This window comes from Mytilus californianus, unplaced genomic scaffold (assembly GCF_021869535.1).
Source record: "Mytilus californianus isolate M0D057914Y unplaced genomic scaffold, xbMytCali1.0.p SCAF_11, whole genome shotgun sequence".
Lineage (NCBI taxonomy): Eukaryota > Metazoa > Mollusca > Bivalvia > Mytilida > Mytilidae > Mytilus > Mytilus californianus.
Window position 1 is genome coordinate 70,677,630 of NW_026262593.1, and position 22,641 is coordinate 70,700,270.

Genomic DNA, 22,641 nt, shown 5'->3' on the forward strand with positions numbered 1-22,641 from the left:
GATAAATCTCATTTCTGCAAGTCTAATCGCAGTATCTCCTTTATATAACTATTTAATTAGATTTAAGTATTTTACGGTCAGTGTCCTAACTTTGCATTCCTCGTTTTGTTATATATTTTCAGTATTCCGTGCTGAGTCTATTTCTCAGAAAATATCAACAAAATTTACCGCAAGTACAAACATGTAGTACGTGTACGTGTTAACATTCTGAAAAAGATAAATTTTCATAGTTTGCATTTACTTTTGATAAAACTTTGACGAGACACATAATTAATAACATGAATTTGCCTTTCGGGAGAATGTTTATAAACCGTGTAAGGTCACTTGACGTACATGTATTATTTTTTTTATGTATGTTAATATGTATTTACGTTATTTTGCACCTTTAAAACTTTCCCGCACATGTGTGTAAGTGTATGCATCGCCACCATACATTAAAGCAGATTGTTATGAGTTCTTCCAAAGGTAAGTCAAAAAGTAACATGAATTTAAACGAAGTTTAATAGGTGCGTTGATAGGTTAAGCATAATTGTGTTCTGCCATTTATTTTATTAGGTAAAAGTAAAAGTTACATACCGTTTAAAAATACCATTCCATGTTTATTATCTATAAAGGCAGATCAACGCGTATGATTGAATTATTCGATTTTATATCCCCGATCGTTTTGAATAAGTTTATACTAACTGCGATAATTTATTGAAAAATCTGTTATCGAAATTGATTTTATACCTGTATGTAGCTCTTTGAAACAACTGTCAATCATTTCCTGTCTAAGTTCGTTGGTTCTCTTCGGGCACTCCGACTTCCTCCACTAAACAAAAAGGACCTCCACGAAATAGCAAATAGTGCTGAAAGTGGCGTTAAACATCAATCAATCAATCATTTTCGGTTATGCAGAGCTCGTTTAAACTGACTGTACGTGCATATAACTTAGAGTAAGCATTTGTAATGATAATCTTTAAGGAAAATTGAACAACTTTTAATGACATTTTTAAACGCAGTGTAAGACTAGTAACCTTGTTAGATCAAAATATATAGGCGCGGCCAGCATTGTGTTCCAATTGCAATTTTCATTTCTAGTTTACTCCTCTCTCGTTTTCTCTGAATTTATTATTCATTAGCAGAACAATGAGTGTTAATATTATTAATTACCTGGGACAGTATATGTCATTAGATATTAACTACCTTCATTCATGGAATGGCGTCAGTAAACAGCTACATGTTTGTGTGTTTATCAACATTATTTTTCAATAATTTAATTTTGGATGTAACGCGTCTTCTGATTGGCTGACGTTGTTTTGTTTATCAGCTCATAGACATAATTTTGTCATGTGACCGTGACGTCATCGACGTTTTTTCATGATTTACTCCGGTTTAAAATGGATTTTAGAATTAAATTATAAGAAACGACTGTAAATTTTTTCTGTCTATTCGAAATAACATAAAAATGTTGTGCACACTTAAAATAACCCGCTACGCGGGTTATTCAGTGTGCACCACATTTTTGATGTTATTTCTTCATAGACAGAAAAAATATTACAGTCATTTCTTAATTAAATTTTCCAAATTAAATATTATCCATGGACCGAGAAAATCAACGGCGTTGATAAAAGGAGCAACTATTAATAAGATAAGCTAAATAATAAGAAGAAAACTAAAGAGAGAACGTGGAATAAAAGTTGTTATTCCATATTGATAGAACTTTAGTAGGTTTTTCTATATGAATGGGATTTTGAATAAATAAGCACATTCACCTGCGGAAAAAGTATATTCACCGCGCAAAACGTCGCGTGCTTTTACGTGTATAATAACGATACAATGTTTGACGTCTAGTTGGTTTTGGTAAGTAACTGTTATTTTATACATATTTTTCTCGCTCGGAACATGGAATAAAACAATTACTGTCTTTTGTTTCGGTAAATATGTGGTTTAATTGACTTTTGAAAAACCTAGTGACATTCACTTCGGCCGTTGGCCTCAGTGAATATCAGTTTTTCAAAAGTCAATAAAACGACACATTTACCTCATCGAAAGACAGTAATTGTATATTATTTAACCTTAAATAAGACGCATTTATTATATAAAACATAAAAATATCATAAAAGGTATCATTCGTGTTAGCATCTGACTCTGAAAGTATACTTGATTTGAAAGCATGTTGTCCTTCGTTATAATATCAGTGACTGTATATCCGAGTAGATTTCATACAACAGCATCATTAAATGTATAAATAGTCACGATCTTGTTCAATGCCCAGTTATCAATAAAAAGAATACCGGACGCAATGATTGTTTAATAACAGTGTTAGTATTCTCTTTATCAATAGATATATTTAAACTATGAAAAGTAAAGATTTTTAAAAAGGAAAATGTCTGGAATTATTAGCCGTTCAAATAGTATTGCTATAAATGTTAGTAGTGAATAAGTGTTACAATTTGTGCAGCTACAATACCTTCATATTTGTGAAATCTACGTCTCTGTTGTAAATGTTTGCAGCAATTCAAATACTGTGAGAAATAACCTCAAACACGCGAATAGCCACCTGAAAAATGTACACTTCAATCAAGTATAAAACTTCCAAGTTCATGAAATTGGTCTATTAAAAAAAGCTTTTCCGGTCGTTTGATGAATGAACAACGATCTCAGAAACATTATCGGTTTTAACTAAATGCAGACATGCAACATAGCATAGACCCTATGATTGAGTGTTATTATAAAGGGTTGCCAGTATACCTGCTACCAATCACGCATACATTAACCTATTCATTCAATCACTGCATGGTCGCTAGATGGAAACCTAGTTTTCAGCTAATCCAAGGCATATATTATAGCTATATTACTAAAATAACGAGGTCTAATTTGTTGGCCGGTATGACGTTAAAACGACGAATCAAAGAATTCAACTTTATTATATGTAACTAATATAGGTTCTTTTGTTTTTCACATGATCAATATTACCAATAATTAATTAGCAAGTTCCGGGTCGAATCCGTTACCGATATCAATAGACTGTTTTCATATTACCGACTTTTGACTCCGGATTATATAATTTTTCGACAGGTTACCTTTTCTCTGGGTAGACATCATGGTACTCGGTCAAGTAAGAGCAACCAAAAGAATAAAAATCATACACATAATTCGTACAATTTGAAGGGAAAGTTTTCTGTTTTCTGATGATTTTATCGTGTTAAGAAAATACAAAGCAGTTAATTTCCTCCATGAATTGTATCGATTAAAAGCTTGATTTTACTTTTTTACGTTGCTCTTAGTACCCGAGTACCAGGATGTTTTACCACAGAGAAGGTAACCTGTCGAAAAAATATAAACTCCGGAGTCAAAAGTCGGTAATATTAAAAAGGTCTATAGTATATGTCACATGTAGTTTCCGATGGTAGTATGTATGTTTGTTCTATATCTTCCTCCTTTATTAGGAGCATTAAGATAGATAATAGTGTTAAGGAAGACATTTAACACACGGTATCTGTACAGATTTAATGTGAGCATTTAGAGTAGTAAGAAATTCGAGACGGGTTCAAACAGAAAGATTTTGAAGGCAGAGAAAAATGGGACATTATAATCATCATGACGTTATCAGATGACAATACGAATACCAAAAATCCAGGCTAAAAATAAGGCGTAGGTACTTTAATTCAGTCATGGAACCGCGATGTCGCGGGAGTGTTCTAGTAACACTTAAGATAGGCAGTCATTCAAATTTATATACGCTAGATTTTTATAAATGGTTAGTATATATTTATACATAGTCATATTCTATCTGCCTATATACAACTCAATTTCCTTTCAGATGTTCCATGTTGTTGTTCACAGCGCTGGATTTTGGCGTATACTAGTTTTGTTGGTTTTTTCTTTGTGTATTCATTACGTGTGAATATTAGTGTGGCTATTGTGTGTATGGTTAAGACACCAAATATTACAACAACTGATACATTTGACAATTCGTCATCTAGTATATGTACCGGTACCGCTTCTTCAAGACAAGTTTTTAATGAGGTATATATATTTGACACTCTTTAAAAAATGAAAATAACACTAAATATAAATGTTATGCGTCTAAAGCGTTTTTCTGGATATACCTTCCTGAAAAAGTTGAAGAGTTATATAACGAAAATGTACCTAATATAATATCCAAATCAATCGAAGGTTAGTTTTGCCTGGTGGAGTTGAAACCTAAGTTTCTGAATAATTTCTTAATTTATAAACGGTCGGTTTGATAAAAAAAAGCTTGTTAAACATCTTGTCAGTACTGAAGTATTGACAACTGAGCTAACGATACCTTCGGGGACTGATAGTCATTCAATTTGCCTACTGGAAAAATAGTAAAAACGTTTTCATGATTTCAATCATGCCTATATAGTGGTAAATAAACTATGTGGTTGTCGTTTGTTGCTGTGTTTCATATTTGTTTTTCGTTCATTTTTTGTGCATTAATTAGGCCGATAGTCTTCTCGTTTGAGTTGTTTTACATTTGTGATTTCGGGGCCTTTATAGCTGACTATGCGCTATGGGCTTTGCTCATTGTTGAAGGCCGTATGGTGATCTATAGCTGTCAATTTCTGTGTCATTTGATCTCTGGTAGAGAGTTTTCTCATTGGCAATCATACCACATCTTCTTTTTACCTATGGAATACGGAATGTAAAAAGGGGGTAGGTGTTGGCAGCACATACCACGCATTGTTCATGTCCTATATAGGTCTAAAAACCGTACATAAGACTCATCAGTGGCGTCCAAGAGAAAACTGTTCAAAGAGTGGTGAGGCATTTTTGCTTCGGTGTTTTTCTTTTAATTAATCATCAATAGAATAAAAAAAAAATATTACACCTCCCCTAGGGAAGTTAAGGTTACCTTTGGCAGATTTTTTTCTTCAAGACCCTTTCATCATCCCGTATAAAATATGAAGATTGGGTATGATTGCCAATGAGACAACTATCCATCAGAGTTCAAAAGACGAAGATTCAAGATAAAAAAAAACTTTCTCGTCTTAAACTTTAGGTCTCAAACGTACAGATGTTTTTCATTCCAGAATCAAGTGGATGGAATCGGTCTTATTCAGACATTTGGGATAACTTTAGATCAAAATCATAACATCATTCACCAATATGTTGCATGTTGAAATTAAAATGAGCTTAAACAGAGACAGATAGAAATAAGAAGATTTGGTATGAGTGCCAATGAGACAACTCTCCATCCAAGTCACAATGTATAAAAAGTAAACAATTATAAGTCAAAGTACGTCCTTCAACACGGAGCCTTGGATCACACCGAACAGCAAGCTATAAAGGGCACCAAAATTACTAGTGTAAAACAATTCAAACAAATGCCTTTACCGATAGGAGAAGCGTTACGTACATATAACCAATATCTTTGAAAGACACATATTTCTAATTGTCGAATGTTTTATTGAAAACCAAAGAAATTGTGTTTTTTTAATTTTGTTTTCAAACGTATTTTAATAATAACTAGGGATAATATATACGTACAAATTTATGTTTAACCGTTTTAACCGTTTTAACCGTTTTTAAGGATGTTAGCTCCTGTTTCGAAGTAAAAAGCCCTTTAAAGACTGCTATAAATTGATAGTATATGAAAACATTGAAAGGTCTGTGTCCTTGTTTTTTTTAAGACATAATCTATCGAAAATTGTCGGGAAATTATTCTCTAGATTTTTCATATATTTAACATTAGTACATTAGTACCTCCTTCTTTCAAAAACAGTAAAAAATGAAAATACAGGATCGCGCTAACATGTTTAACCCCGAAACATTCTGTATGTATGTGCCTGTCCCAAGTCAGGAGCCTGTAATTCAGTGGTTGTCGTTTGTTTATGTGTTACATATTTGTTTTTCGTTCATTTAGGCCGTTAGTTTTCTCGTTTGAATTGTTTTACATTGTCTTCTCTATACCTTATGTTCTTAACATAGCACCACTTCTACCAATAGACAACTAAAACACAAACGTATGTTTGTCGACTAGCTTGCTGCTTGTGTATATTCTGAGCTGCCGATTTTATTCAATAAATATGTACAAACATGTCACATCAATACACATTAAAAATTGTGGCAATCATAATGACTTCTAATATCTTCTACTTATATCTAATTGTTTCGTGACCGACCAGGAAAAACTACTTTTAGAAACCTGTGTCCTTTTGTCAATGCCAAGCGAAACCCCCAAGTGTTGGACCGCACTTGATATAAGAATGTTCAAAAAAACATTAAAGAAAACATTTAAATGCAAAAAATCTGCTATCAGTCAAAAGACTGCGGCTATATGAAAATAATTTGAAGACAGAAAAGAGTCTGAATAAACAAATCCGATTACGTTTGTATAGCCATATCACCTATATATAACAAAAAGTTTTAACTTTAATGCACATGTACTTATAAACAAAAATATTTTAAAAACGTTTCTTAACGTACATGTTAAAAAATTTGATGTTCACTCAAGTAAGGCAGGGCTAGAAATGACCATATATACACCTATCATTTAACACAATAATTTTCCCGCCCAAAAAAATTCATACGCCTTCGAACTACTACGTGAGAAGACAATTAATTCCCGTTACACTACGTGCCACGGAAATTAGGAAGTCTTCTCTATACCTTATGTTCTTAACATAGCACCACTTCTACTAATAGACAAATAAAACACAACCGTATGTTTGTCGACTACTTTGCTGCTTGTGTATAGAAAACAACAAAGATAGCTAGACTGTATAAACAAATTAATTTCAAATTAAACAAAAAGTAATTCTTATCACCAAACTTGCGATTCATAAATCATAAACCTAATTGCTTCGACACTTTTAATCTGTTTTCAATAGAATCAGCCACATAGCCATCTTTACTAGAATCGCTTTTCCATCTACCATGACGCTTCCAGCACCTTTCGTTAACGTCAGAATTAGCCGCCGCAGTGGCACCACCAGACCTCAAAGAGTGCAAACCAAGATTTAACTCTGGAGCAACTAATTTCAAACGCTTCAGTATGCATTCACTAGCTGTGCTATAGCTGATCGGTTTATTAACCTGAATTAAACCAGACCTTTTCTTAGATTTGTACAAAGGACGAAACAAATACTTGTCCTAACAAATATCTAAATGCGCCATACCAATATACTTTAATAACATGTCAAATGGACAAGCCATTGATAGACCTTTAGAAACTAAAACTTCATCTCCGGCTCTATATTCGTCAGTTTTGCTCTTTTTAATCTTTACAATTAAATAGTTATCTCTAAAAATAATGTCGTTATACTTCAGATTACTCAACTCACTAAATCTAAGAAAAGCGCTATAACTCAGTAAAATCATAGCTAGATCCCTAACTACTGTTAAATCATTTGACCCTTGAAACATAGAACATACACTCATCAAATTATCATTGGAGACAGGATCTTTCTTTACAACTGGAGCTTTAGAAGTACGTTTAGCCGACTCAACTATATTTTTTACAATAGCATTCTCTGTAGGATCTAACTGACCTGACATGTCATGAGCCCATTTTATAGAATAAAAAACACTATTGATTGTACTGTATGTAGCACCTGAATCAAGCAAATGCACTAAATATAAAGAAACATGAATAGGCGATGCTGGTAAATAAATCAAATTATGTTCATGCGAAAATGTTTTCCATTTTTTAAAAGCATAGTTATATTTTCTAACAGTACTGTCACTTCTGGCATCAAGCAGTCTCGACCAAAAACTATCCACCAAATCATGTAAAGGATGATCCTCTCCGATACCACTATCCTCCACGGCTTCTGTTACAAACCGTCCAAGCTTTAACCCTATACAAAATAAAATCAACCAAATCTGATCTTAAATGCAATTAAGGAAAATTTCATATGTTTCCCAAATACACCATTATTTCCCCTTCCGGGAACGACAGGACTAATGTTCATTATATGATGCTTGTCTGTTATGAAATGTTTCATATTTCCAAAAATAGCATGTAACATCAACCAATAAGGTGAAGAATACCACAATGGAACTACCAGTGTACAATTTGCCTCATCACTACACAGTTTTCTTATAACCTTACAAACAACATTCGGTGGTGGTACTAACCAATTGTTTTCACTAAACCAGTTTTGTGAGAACGCATCTATTGCTTCTGTATTCTTACACCAGCACTTAAAATTAAATCTCGAACATTTAGCGTTGTAATCTGTAGCAAATCTGTCTATTGTATGTCTACCCCATAACCTATCTAACATTTGAAATACAGATTCTTCAATACCCCAGTCGTCGCAATCTGAATATCTACTCAGACCATCAGCAATTTTATTTTGTTCTCTTGGAATCCAATGTGGTTTAATTTTTATATTGTTCTCTGAACATAAATAATTTAGCTCACAAGCAATATTTTGAAGTTCCGATTTTTTGCTACCATTTTTAACTATACTAGTTACATTCTTATTATCTGTATTCAATTTTAAACAATGGTTTTCTAAACATCTTAACGAACTTTTCACTGTTCTCCTAACTGCTTCAAGCTCACGCCACGTTGAACTTTTACCACTTTCCAATACTGTCCAACTACCTACTACTGTAACAGTATTCAAACTGTTACCTGGTAATTCTAGACCACAGTCAGTCAGAATTTCTAACGAGTCACAGACCGACTCAGCACATATGCTATCAACTACGGGCACAATATAGCCCCCAAAACCTACTTCTGAGGCATCAGTGAACGCCAATAAATCACATACATCTGACTCATGCAGATCATTACCTTTCTCATTTAACTGCGTTACTGAATTTAACCAGTATCTGAGCTCCTCAACAGCTGGAGCTGTTAGAGCAACAAGTGACTTCCAACTTGCCCTTAACAGTATACAGTTATACAATTCTCTAGTTCTAAGTCTAACCAAATTACCTAAAACAGATTGCATTGATATATTCTGGCCAACAATTCCGGCAACAAACTTTGCACTGTTCAAAATTTTATCTTTTCCGACACCGAAAAGTATTTTACTGATAACATCAACTAATCTTTCTATACGTTCACTGGAAACTCTAAGTTTCCCGAACTCCATATCCCAAACTAAACCTATCCAGGTCATATTTTGCTGTGGATACCAAACACATTTTTCGTCAGCTATTAAAATACCAAATTCAGACAAACTAGATCTTATATACGAGCTAGTTCTTTCAGCTGATTGAAAATCATTTGCACCTCCAAGCCCATCATCAAGATACATTATTATCTTCAAACCCTGATTTCTCCAGTATTTTATCACTTCCTTAAGAACTTTGGTAAAAATATGACCTGCACTGGCCAGACCAAAAGGAAGAACATTAAATACAAAGTACTTTGTTATACCATTGAAATCCCAACTGAAACCTAAATAAGTTCTATGTTCCTCTAATATTTCCAGATGGTGATATGCACTCTAAAGGTCATATCTAAACCAAAAAATTCCTTTTTCAAACAATTCTCTTGCAACTGCACCGTCTTCAAATTTAAACCTAAACTGGTGTATACATTCGTTGATATGCCTAAAATCCAAAACTAAACAGGGCTTCTTTGATCTACTAAAAGCTACCGTTAAAGGATTAACCACAAAAGGTATATCGTTAACTTCTGAAATGCAACCTTTTTCTGTCAATTTTAAAATGTCGCCAATAACGAATTCCCCGTTATCCCTAGCGGATTTATTATTTCTCAATATAACATTATCTGGTAGTACTTTAAACGGAATACCGTAACCCTTTTCTATAACTCTTAAAATATACGTGCTTGTGTCTATATCTCTCCATTTGTGTATTGATTTTTTCAATTTACCTACAGGTGTGATTAAACTTGAAGTTACCTGTCTAGACACCTGTTCGATACATTCATGCTCGAGTAAACAAATACTATCATCATTCATGACATCTTTTAAAGACTTATCAGTTAGGTGATTCGTATTCACCTGAAAACAATTATCATGCAGTAAATCTGAGCAAATGCTACTTAATTTATTAATATTAAATAAATTAGTACTTAACTTTCGTTTTTTCTCTGGACATTCAAATTTCAAGTGACCAGGCTTGTAGCAGTTGTAGCAAACTCCGGGCCTCCCACTTGCTTTTCCATTTGTGTCGTTACCACTAGAAGTTGCAGTTGAAGTTGGCCTGCTATACGGCGTTGGTCTTTTCTTCTTAGCTTTCTCTGGTTTTGTTTTTCTCTCCGCTCGTGTCTGCGCTCTCAGAATTTTCGGATCGTCCTCGGAATCATCTGCGAGGGGATTCACAGTATATTCCTGTACCACTTTCCATCCCATCTCGGACGAATCGGCCATTTTAACCAACTTCTGTCTGTAGCGTATAAGTTGTATACCTTCTGCTATTTTCTGCTTGGCTAAACCGGCACTTGGGTCCCTGGACTCCAGACTAGCATCGGCTTCCTTCAAAGTTACGCTAAGCTTGTGGTTGAATTTGAATTGGTCTTCACAAGACTTTCTTTGAAACTTGTAGTCATCCTTCACCGAAAGTTCATTTTGTAATCTATTCATTTGTAGCTCTGAACTCTCCTTCTGTTGATGATCGAATTCCTGTAGTTTTATTGAAAACACCCCTTCCATTTGTGACAATAAATCGTTCTGTGATTTTCGAATTTCTTCCCCGACAATCCGCTTAACACTATTCTCGATGTCCGGATCCATCATGGCACTCAGAAAAATTTGATGTTCACTCAAGTAAGGCAGGGCTAGAAATGACCATATATACACCTATTATTAAACACAATAATTTTCCCGCCCAAAAAATTCATACGCCTTCGAACTACTACGTGAGAAGACAATTAATTCCCGTTACACTACGTGCCACGGAAATTAGGAAGTCATTTCGGGGCCTTTTATAGCTGACTGTGCGGTATGGGCTTTGCTCATTGTTGAAGGCCGTACGGTGACATATAGTTGTTAATTTCTGTGTCATTTGGTCTCTTGTGGAGAGTTGTCTCATTGGCAATCATACCACATCTTCTTTTATATATATATGTAATAAAATATAAATAGAAAAGTAGGGGTCAGATGGCATGATTTTTATTGTAACTACATGGATAAATACATGTATAGAGGATTCCATAGAGGAATATCTGACAAAAAATCAAAAGCAAGAATAGCGAACATCCTCAACTCATAATGTAGTACATTTATGACACACTTTCCTAAAATATTTCAATCTAAAATGCAAGATGTAAATCATATGTACAAGGATTTTTGTATTCTATTTATAGCACGCTGAATTTGATTGGAACAAGGAAGTTACGTCATCAATATTGGCATCTTTTTTCTATGGTTACATAATTACTCAGATTCCTGGAGGTTGGTTGTCAGACAGATTTGGTGGCAGATATGTGTTTGGGATTGCCATGGCAATTTCTTCCATCAGTACCTTGTTGATACCCGTATGTGCTAGGAATTCAGTAGTTTCTGTTTATGTATTGCGTGTTATTCTTGGATTAGCTACAGTAAGTTCATTAGTGTAAATTATATGCATATCATAGAAAAAAGTAAACAATAAAAAAAAAAACCGAATTACGAGGAAAATTCAAAACGGAAAATCCCTAATCAATTGGCAAAATAAAAAGCTCAAACACATTAAACTAATGGATAACAAATGTCCATATTCCCATCTTCTGAAAAAGAAGATAGCAGCAGTATAGACTAAAACTGAACATATTTTGGACTGCATCAATCAACGATTTAAAATGGCTGTCGTCAGCCCTCACTGTGACTTTCAGAGGATGCACAGCAAGTCGGTCCTATATACTTCGTTTTTCATATGCCAAAAATGATTTCTTGTCATGTATTGATTCAACATATCCTATATTATTATATTCTGTTCTATCTTGCAGACGTTTCATATATGATCGGTCCATATCATGACCCATGTTTAGTTTACAATTACATTTTGTTTGTTTGATCAAGGTTAAAGACAAACTACAAATTTAATGGAAGAACACCTGATCTCCAAACTTGGACCACTTCAGGAGCCGGTCTTTTTGATACACTCAAAAAAGATCGAGGCCAATCTCTCTGGGAACCAGAAAAAAACCCTAAATATAAGCTAGCGTACAATGTTGGAACATGTTCTATTTTTTTACTGAAAACCCTAAATATAAGCTAGCGTACAATGTGGATATATGTTCCATTTTCTTACTTAATGTCCCTCGCTCATTTGTTTTTAACAGCTTTTATAGTTCTAGTGTTGGAAAACAAGTGGTCATCCTTTTTATCAAGACCTTTCAAGTAAACCTTGTAAAATTTAAGATATATACTTCATAAGTAGCTGAAATTAGTGTGTCCCGTTATTTCGATATAATTGATCTGTTTAGCACGTATATAGCAGTGCACATTTTTCCTTGATAATCTCAGTGCGCACCTACACCTGTTTTCAGTTTCCTGACAATTGAAAAGAAACATCTCAACGAGAATAAACGAAAATAAATTAAGACTTTCTGAAGATCGCAATAGAGGGATTTTTAGAGCACCTTAAATAATTTTGTGCACATTTATAAGAGAGGCGAAAGATACCAAAGGGATATTCAAACTCGAAAACAAACTGACCATGCCATGGCAAAAAACGAAAAACGACGAAAAGACAAATAACAGTACACATTACACAACAATGAAAAACTAGAGAACGAGCAACGCAAACCCTTTCAAAACAGAGAGTAATATCAAGTGCTCCGGTGATTACATGCTTTCCCAATATACCGAAGTTATAATCCTTGCATATCACAGATACTTTTTAGATATCTTCCGATTCACTATCGTGGTCGTGCTTGAATTCCTTTTTATCGTCAAAAGTATTGGTGCATCAATGTTTGAATGAAAAGACCTCTGAGGTGTAGAAATGCACAATACCCATTCCAACAGACTCCATATCAATTTCTCTTCTAGCCGATATACACCTTGCGCAGGCGATATAGTTCATCATTTACGTCAGAAGGAACCTATCATTTTCCAGAGGGATACATTTAATACACATTAGCATACTAGTACTAACTAGCGCAATAGAACTAAAAGACTGCATAACGCGATCTTGTATGAATAAATTCAAATAACCCAACATACAAACTAGTGCAAAGAAGTGTTCTTCCTATAATGCCATCTTCTTTGATATGGACTTGCAACATTCCTCAATGTCATACATTGAATAAATATAATTTACCAAGTTATCTGGTTATATTTACGCCCATATTGAAATGGAGAGCACTTGGAGGAATATACTGAGACTGTGATGTTTTCTAAATGGATTGACTATTATTTTTACTTCTGTTCTTCAAATTTATAGTTTTTGTTGTCAAATAACAATCTATCATAGAAATATTTGCTCACAGGAGCTAATTATATATTCTGTAATATTGTATTTGTGACAGGGCGTATCATTCCCGTGTGTGCAGTCGATGTGGGGACGCTGGGCTCCTCCCCTAGAACGCAGCAAACTAATCAGTGTATCGTTTCTAGGTAACGTACAGTAATTTTTAAGTTATTCGTCATTTTGAAAAGAAGTCTAGTTATCTTCATTTTTATTTGTATCATAAAGAAAAGACTCCTCAACGTCGAAGAACAGACACCAGCGTACACAAAATTCGTATTAATAACGCAAAAAAGTTTTCCTGAATCGTTCACATATGTATAAGATATTTAAGGAAATATAATTTTTATATGATCTCAATATATTTATAACAAATATTAAGATAAAAATATGTCATACATTTTTGACTGTCATGTATAACATATGTTGTGTCTATTTAAAAAGATGAGCATTTTTGTCAATAAATCTTACCTTCTGTTTTGCCTATTAAGGTACAATGTTCGGAAATGTAGCCACATTTGGATCATCCGGGTATTTATGTGAATATGGTTTTGACAACGGATGGGGATCTATATTCTACATAACAGGTAAATCATAAGATACACTTCCATTGAATGAAAAAGATTCTGAATGGCAAAGTTCTTAATAGTTTGTGATATTGATTTGATACAGATGAGATATCTCATAATTGTTGGAGAAGAAATTATCATGTTAATACGTTTTTGCCTTCATACAATTTTATTGGGTAATATTCTAGCGGAAGAAACACTTCGAAATCATCATTTAAAATTTCGGCTCAAGAGCATTTAACTTCAGATAGTTAATGTGCAAATTAGAATTTATAGTGAATCGTTTGGGTTTTCTTGGAATTAGGAATATCTTTCGTTATTTAAGACATCTTGTTTGCTATCTCCTTCCTGTTATGTACTGAAGGGACTAGCCTATGTCTAATATCATTCTTGTTTTTTTCCTGTAGGCGGTCTTACTGCCATTTGGGTAGTTATATGGTTTGTGGTGGTACGTGACACCCCTTCGGAACATCCTTGGATCAGTGAGGTCGAGAGAGATTACATTAACAATGCCATAGAATATGACACTTCAAAAAGGGTGAAGTTGTTTTTCTTATTTCTGACAAAGTTTATCATTGTTAATAAATCATAACATGGGAGTTTAATAATGACGAAACAGTGAAATAACAAAAATACCAAACTCCAAGGAAAATTCAAAACGGAAAGTCCCTTATCAAATGGCAAAATCAAAAGCTCAAACACATCAAACGAAATGAAAACAACTGGCACATTCCTGACTTCATGCAGTCATTTCCTTATGTACAACATGGTGAATTAAATCTGATTTTATAGTTAGATAAACCTCTCACATGTATGACAGTCGCATAGAATTCAATTTTTGTGTTAAAATAAGTACGGTGTCGTGTTTATTTTGTCATTTAATGAATTTGTAAGCCTAATGATCATGATCATATCAACATATCGCGTTTTAGGTGCAAAACAAATTAGTATAACATATTGCCTTTTTATAACATGATACAATCATAGAGTCAATATGAACGGTACAGCGACTTCGACCCACTTAAACAGTCAGAACGGGGCCTTTTATAGCTTTACTTATACTTATTCACCCTTCTTTTTTGCCTTTATTGAGTTAAGCCATCAAGTGTGATCCATAACTGTTAAGTAACAAATATCGATAAGAACGACACAGTTAGTCCCGATTAGTGGTAAACGAAGAATAACACTTTAGAAGTTTTATACGTTCGGAGCGTTTAACATTTACATTTACAGTAAAACCTGACTAAACCGAACTCTTTCGGGACTTGAGATTTTGTTCGGTTTTGGCAGGTATTCGGTTTCATCAGGTTCACAATGCATAAAATGTAATATGATTGGTCTTCAGAACAAGTTTGGATTAGACAGGTTTCCGGTTTATTCATGGTTCGGTTTAATCAGGTTTCACTGTATAAGGAACGATCTAATCCCCAAAAAATCGTTGACAGGAATATATTACTACATCGTAAGTTATATGAGTTATATGACTAAAACAGAAAACCTAATGAATAAAGCATTAATATGTGTGATGTGTGAATAAAATTAAAAATAATATGTATTTGAGTGCAGCCTTTGGATATAAAGTCAAACTGCATGCCACTAAAGATCTGCATTTGAAGTCAAATTTGCTAGCTAAACGATACAATAATAATACAAAAAAAAAAAAAAAAAATGCACAGTACGACTTTTTGACGACCAGTCTTAAATTCAAGTAGAAACCATTTTTCTAGGAATGTGCAAATTTTAAGCCGTGTAATATGAAGTGAAATTAAACTCTTTTAATATTCGACTATTTTTTATTCCGTCACCGCACTAATAAAAGGAAAAACCAAAACCATTTAGTCAACTTTGACTTAGGGAGTTGGAATCTTAGTTTTGAATAAGCTTTATCTACAAGCTAAAAAGAAAACTTAACAGATATGGTTATTATACACAGATAAATCAAAATACCATTTTAGGTAAATTTTCTTTGTTAAGAGTACGTTTTAATAAATCATCACAGTATTGAAATTATACATAACTGTCAACGTGTTCAAACTGATCTGCAAAGTCACGTAGCTTATCCAAATCTTAAACACTGCTGACGCATGATTTGTTTATAAGACAGATATTTTTTTCTAGACAGGCAAAGTACCATGGTTAGAAATGGCAAAATCACCAGCACTGCTTGCCTGTACCACTGCTCATATATGTAACAACTGGACAAACTACACATTGTTAACAAGTTTGCCGGCATTTTTGAAAGCAGTTCACAAGTTTAATATCAAAAGTGTGAGTATTTGAGGTGTTTCAAACTGCATTTGGGTAAAACCTTTCTGGCAATTCGCATTGTGAAAGGACAAGGCCTTTTGAATAAGCACAGCAATATCTGTGCAAATTGTTGGTCTTGATGTTTACTCAAACTAGAAAATTTGATCTTATGATTACATCTATTTTTACTCTCCCAAAGTATGCTTCCTTCGATTCAGAATTATAAAACTTTATCATATCAGCCGAAATATTTCAGACAATTTGTTTTTTTGAAGGCATGTATGTAAAATATACATAGTTTGTTTGTAGCAAGAAAACGGGAACTATGATCCTATTTTCCTTTTTATTTTCTGTCATCATTTCATAAGAATTGCCTTCTAGTATTGTTTTTAGTACAATTCTGTCATTTAGTTTTCTTTCTATTCACATGAAAGTGCATATTCCAGGTATATTTTTTTACACAATATTACTATTTTGCACAACATGTTGCTTGCAAACAGCTCAATGACCCGTGTTTTTATCATATTAATGAAGATAGTTCCATATAAACTGTATATTGATAAAGCATGAAACAATTCGATCATTTTTAATTTAGACTTCAATCTAACAGTTGTACAGCTGTCCATGGGATTCCTGAATACATTTCTTGAAGAACCCATTAAGTAGAACGGAGAATGAAAACGTGGAATGTGTCAAAGAGACAACAACCCTAAGAACCAAAGGAGTCAATGTGTCTTTAACGGAGCGAGAAAATCCCGTATCCGAAGGCGGGCTTCAGCTTCGTGTTGTCTTAATCCGAAATCTTTCGATTTTTGCCGTGAAAGCTTTGTATCAAACTTGAAAAAAAGTCGGGTCAAAACATTATGATCTGGTATTTGCAGAACCAACTAAGGTTTATTTTTTTTAATGTTAGAATAGAAATATTGATTACTAGCTGATCTCACGGTCAATTAAAACATAAGCCAATTCAATGCTAGTGCTATTCAATTTGATAAAGATAAGTAACTACTTTTTAACGATTTTGGATGTGCGACGGGTAAACATTGACATGATTTTGTAATAAACTTCATTTGTATGATTTATACAAAACTCAAATGAATACAATCCTTTTCCATGTTTTTCTTATCGTCCAAAGAGAGAAATTTAAAATTGGTTTTCTTTACACAGCAAAGAAAAGGCGTATACAGCTTGTTTATCCACTCGTATCATTATTTCAGAATGGTTTGCTTAGTGCTTTGCCATACATTTGCCAGGCTGTGTCAGGATTTAGTTCAGGACAGATAGCGGATGTTTTACGTAGTAAAGGTGTTCTATCAACCACTGCAACACGACGACTACTTCAGATCATTGGTAAATTGACAATAAACAGACTAGGGTGACGTTTGTGCTAGGATGCTTTGCTCTCTTTAAATTGTTATTGCCATTGCTTACAAGGTGTGACAAATTTATTTTGAAATTAATATATTCTTCATTTTGCATAGCTCAGATTTGTTTAACACATTCCTGCCTAACATGCTATTTTCTTATTCAAATACTGAACAAAATGAACAGGCAAATTTTTAAACATGACTGTGAAGCTGTCAATAAGTTTGTAAAAAAATACTCATCAGAGTTCTTCCCGTTTATTTGGATTATTCCACATTGTTGTTAGAACCAAACGTTATGCATACAATGAAACACATAGTATTGGGAGAAACACAACTACAAACAAATAACCAGACACTAATGTACTATTTAAGGTGACTTTTTAATTACCGTGTTGATTGCATATTAATTCATCCCCAGTTTTTGGTAGGGTTTGTGTTGCTCAGTCTTTAGTTTTCTATTTTGTGTTTTGTATACTGTTGTTTGTGTTTTTTTCTTTTTCTTTTTTTAGCCATGGCGTTGTCAATTTATTTTTGACTTATGAGCTTGAATGTCCAATTGGTATCTTTTGCCTCTATTTTCAATGTAGAACAATATAAATCATACTACAATGTATATGAAACTTACAATTTCTCAAAATATAACCCTCGTGTCGGTTAAATGACAAAAAAGTGTGTACTGGGTGAATATGAATAAATAATCTTGATATATCCTTTCGATCATGGCCTGGTCTACGAATATATATTTGTATTCTTTCAAAAGGTCCGTCTGTAATTATGACGTCCTTGTCAAATACGTACGTCCTATGATGATAAACACTGAATGGGTCTATTCAAACAATAAAGTCATTTATTAATGCACGTATCATATTGAAAATAGCAATTAAAAACCAGGATGTTATTACAAATGTTGCAATACTCCTCCGGTTTATATCGGATTTTACCCGCAAACTTTGAAATCAACATTAATTTGTAAAATTAGTATATTTGATTATACTGTACACCATGTATACATATGCTGACATTGTAAAATATCTTATTGTTATTCAAATAAACTTACACCAATGGCACGGATAATATTTACTTAATTCTTGAAATATATATATTTTTCTTAAACTTAGCTTTTTCGGGATCTGGCATATTCTTGGTCGCTACGGGATTTACTTCATGTGAGCACAGATCCCTTGCTATTGCATTTTTATCACTAGCCGTCATGATAAACGGATTTTGCAGAGCAGGTTATGTCGTGAACCACGTTGACTTTGGGCCAAAGTAAGTTATACACATAGAAAGTTAGAGTGTCAAAATGATCTACGAAAAGGTTGAATAATAATAGGTCTAGTACACAGTTAAGATGTATATTCGAATATCATTTCATACTCCCGCACTAACTTTCCATTCTAGTATATTCTCGACAGAGAACTGCAAAAGGCCATGTTTTTCTCAGACTGTTTATAACGTCTTTACAGCAAATCTATGGGTTATGTCTCAGAAATGTGATTTATGTTTAAGTTGTACTAGATTTGAAACTAGCTTTCAGTAGCTGCGAGTATTTTTCAATCGGTACTTAGTGTCTTGTAATTTTATACGCTATTTTTGTACTTGTGTTGATCTGATTAATGAATAGAATAGAGAATGGAAACGGAGTATGCGTAAAAGAGACAACAACCAGACTAAAAAGCAGAAAACAGCCTAAGGTCACCAATTGATTTTCAACGAAGCGAGAAAATTTCACACACAGAGGTGGCCTTCAGCTGGCTCCAAAACAATAATGTATGCTAGTTCAGCGAAATGAACAACACACTACACTCCGTTCAACTGATTTTAACAGTTCGATCTTATTTTGTGTCGTTGCACCTCTGTCCTAGGTTAGGGAGAAGATTGGACGCTTGCTTATATGTTTACCACCGCCAAATTCTGTATATGTCTGTCCCAAATCAGGAATAGCTTACTATACGGTATATGTATTGATCATTGTTGAAAGCTATGCGGTCGCATACAGTAGCTTAAATTTACGTCGTGTGGTATCTGGTGAATTGATGATCTAAACAAAACGTAAAAAAGTGATATAACCAGCAAGTTTGATTAATTGGTTGGTGTTTGCTTTGCACCACCTTAACACACAGCAAATTTGAAATTTACACTTTATTCCAAACTTTGTGCGATAATACAGATTAATAAATAGAAGTGAAATTGATAATTAAGTATTTCTGCAAAATGAAATATAAATTTGTTATCTATTTGAGATATATGTATATTCCAAGACTGCACTCTGCCACGATGATTTATCGTTCATGAATTTTTCTTATGACATGCAGACTTCAGATTCAGACTTCAAAGGATAAAACAATTACTTGACATATGTTATGTACATCCAATTTGAAACACCATGTAGATGCAAATCCCTAGAGCAATGTCTATAAAATAAAAATAGAAAGTATAAGAGAACAATCACAACATACATTTTTCTTAAAACTACTGGTTTGAAATCCAAAGCACTAAGATATTGTGTATCCTGCAAAAACGCTCAGATCTGTACTTAGTGTCTTTTTGTTTTTGGGATGTATAAGTACCCGTCCACGTCCACTCTGTGTTTTTGTTAGATGTATTTTTATTTGTATCCATCTAATGAGTTAAGCCGTTTTCAATTGATTTGTATAGTTTGTTCTTATGTTGTACTGTTACACTACTGTCCAAGGTTAGGGAGGTTTGAGCTCACACAAACATGTTTAACCCAGCCACATTCTTTATGTGCCTGTCCCAAGTCAGATGCCTGTAGTTTAGTGGTTGTCGTTGGTTATGTCTGTCAAATTTATTTTTCTTAAATTGTTTTGTTATGAATTAGGCCGATAAATTTCTCAATTGAATTGTTTCATATTTTTCATGTCAGGGCCGACCATACGGTATGGGGTTTTCTCATTGTTGAAGGCCGTACAGTTGCCTATAATTGCTTACATCCACTTCATTTATACTTTGATGGATAGTTGTCTCATTGACAATCATACCACATCTCCTTATTTTTATATTAAAACATATTTTACGAAAATAAAATGAAACGATTCAATGAGCGTACTGCTAATTGCTGTTTGTTTCAAATTTGAACCTTATGTTCTAACAATAAAACATATCCTTATCATTATTTTGCGCTCTTTTCATTGTCAGATATGCAGGAGTTTTATATGGTATAACCAATACATTTGCTACTATTCCTGGGATGTTGGCACCAATAGTAGCTGGCCAGCTGACACCGAATGTATGTTACCTAAATGAAGTACATTTCTTTTTATGTAAATGCTAAAAACTGGAGTGTTCAATCAGTGTAACAAATTGATATATCTAAAAGTAGTGAGACAGGAATATTTTTTAATATTCAGAAAACGATCCAATAATAGTTATTATGGTGAAAAGATGTCTATTTTAGGGCAGTTGTAATGCTTTCAAAAATAGAAATGTATATACGTGCCATTTAACGTAATATAAAAACATGTTTATAAAATGGTTCCGGTTCATAACGTATGTAACTATTTCCCCCGACACATATAAACAATAATATGTGGAACGAGCCAGCAAAGACACAAAATGTATTTGTTTTGAGTAAATCAGTGAAACGCTGAACAGTTGTAGATCATAATTAGCATTAATATTTCCCAAAGCCTTAGTCGCGCTTACATTTGTTGCTATCAATTCTAGTTAATTCATTCCTTAAAGGTGCTGTGAAGCGGATAATACAGTATTTTTAAAAATATTATGACATCTTCTATATCCGGAAATAAAATTAGGAAACCAAATTATTTTTTATTTTATAGAAATAGCTTTTATTTGTTTATTTAGAAACGTGTCTCTAAGATTGTTTTTCTGTGGAGTATTCATTCATCGATGAAGCTTTCACTTCAATTTCGAAAACGGCTTTGTCTCTTAGATAATTTTATTTTACCTGATACCTATTTAACAGAACCTTTATCTTTTTCATAATACTTAAACATTTTTCAGGATACACAAGAAGAATGGAGAAATGTATTTTATGTGTGTGCTGCCTTCAATGTTCTTGGAATTTTGGTGTATGGCTGTTTCTCTAGAGGAGAAATCCAAGAATGGGCAAAAGATGAAGAGGAAATTGTGATAGAAAAACAAAATGATAAGACGGAAACTAAATTGTGATCAAATAAATATATAAAACAATCCACCTAAAAACTGTTACAGAATTTGATTGTTCATATATGTTTGTTGGTGTTCTACGCCACATTGTTACCAGTCTTGATTGACGGAGATTCCCATAGAGGCTTTAATGAATACATCTCCCTCATACAAATCTCTGATTCCTTTTCCGGATTTGGCTACACTTTAGTTCACTTTGGTGTGATCATCTCCTCAACGTTTGTATGAGTTTTGGATTATTGAATATTTTGTCCTCGACCATCACTGATGAGACATTCCGGTAAAATGTTTGTTTTCTACATAGCTTACTTTTATATTCCTTCAAAAAATGAAATAAACCAAAAATAAGATTACAACGATTTTACTACCGCGTTCCTTAACTAGAAATGTCACCCACCCAGTAACTACTGTTTGGTATTCAATTGAAAATTAGTTTGAAATTTCATTCAGTAAAGATTATCTCATACGGTTTTGTTGTTCTGTATATGTCCTTTAGATTTTCTAGGTCTCAGTTACATTCCTCTCCTACATTTTTTTTCTTTATAGTACCTATTATAGGTCATACATATATATTGAAAGAATTGTAAGAGTGCATTTCATAATAAAAATCATCAATAATACACGGTAAAAGTTTTGAACACAACACGCGCTTATCGTCTACAAAAGACTCATCAGTGACGCTCGAATCAAACAAATAAAAAAGCAATAAGAAGGCATTTTGGACCCAATTTCCGAAAAGTTTTGCCAAATACACACGTACAACTAAGGTAATCCATTTCTAGGGTAGACAATCCATAGGTTTGCGAAAAATGCAAGATTTGTCGACTTTTAATTTATTAATGTGACCTTATCAATGATATTTCGTGTCAACACAGAAGTGCTGACTACTAGACTAGTGATACCCTCGGGACGGAGACCCCACCGGTAGTGGCATCGAACAAGTGATTGTACAAAACAATTATTTTTGATACAAG

General features: G+C 33.6%; 1 protein-coding gene across 1 annotated transcript; it reads left to right on the forward strand.

The window, feature by feature from the left end:
• Positions 1-403: 403 nt before the first annotated feature.
• LOC127720624 (sialin-like) lies at positions 404-21,687 on the forward strand. The gene is made up of 11 exons (XM_052227311.1): positions 404-465; positions 3,806-4,011; positions 11,246-11,479; positions 13,394-13,481; positions 13,824-13,919; positions 14,309-14,439; positions 16,020-16,169; positions 17,366-17,498; positions 18,634-18,784; positions 20,675-20,765; positions 21,503-21,687. Exons 1-11 carry the CDS (start codon positions 417-419, stop codon positions 21,668-21,670), a joined length of 1,497 nt encoding a protein of 498 aa, XP_052083271.1. The 5' UTR covers positions 404-416; the 3' UTR covers positions 21,671-21,687.
• Positions 21,688-22,641: the final 954 nt, after the last annotated feature.

Bases quoted from the DNA above. Each gene is read 5' to 3' on its own strand.
- LOC127720624 (XM_052227311.1), top strand. From the start codon at position 417: ATGCATCGCCACCATACATTAAAGCAGATTGTTATGAGTTCTTCCAAA. The intron at 17,499-18,633 runs GTAAATTGACAA...TCTTAAACTTAG, and splicing joins ACGACTACTTCAGATCATTG to CTTTTTCGGGATCTGGCATA. The intron at 18,785-20,674 runs GTAAGTTATACA...TTTCATTGTCAG, and splicing joins CACGTTGACTTTGGGCCAAA to ATATGCAGGAGTTTTATATG.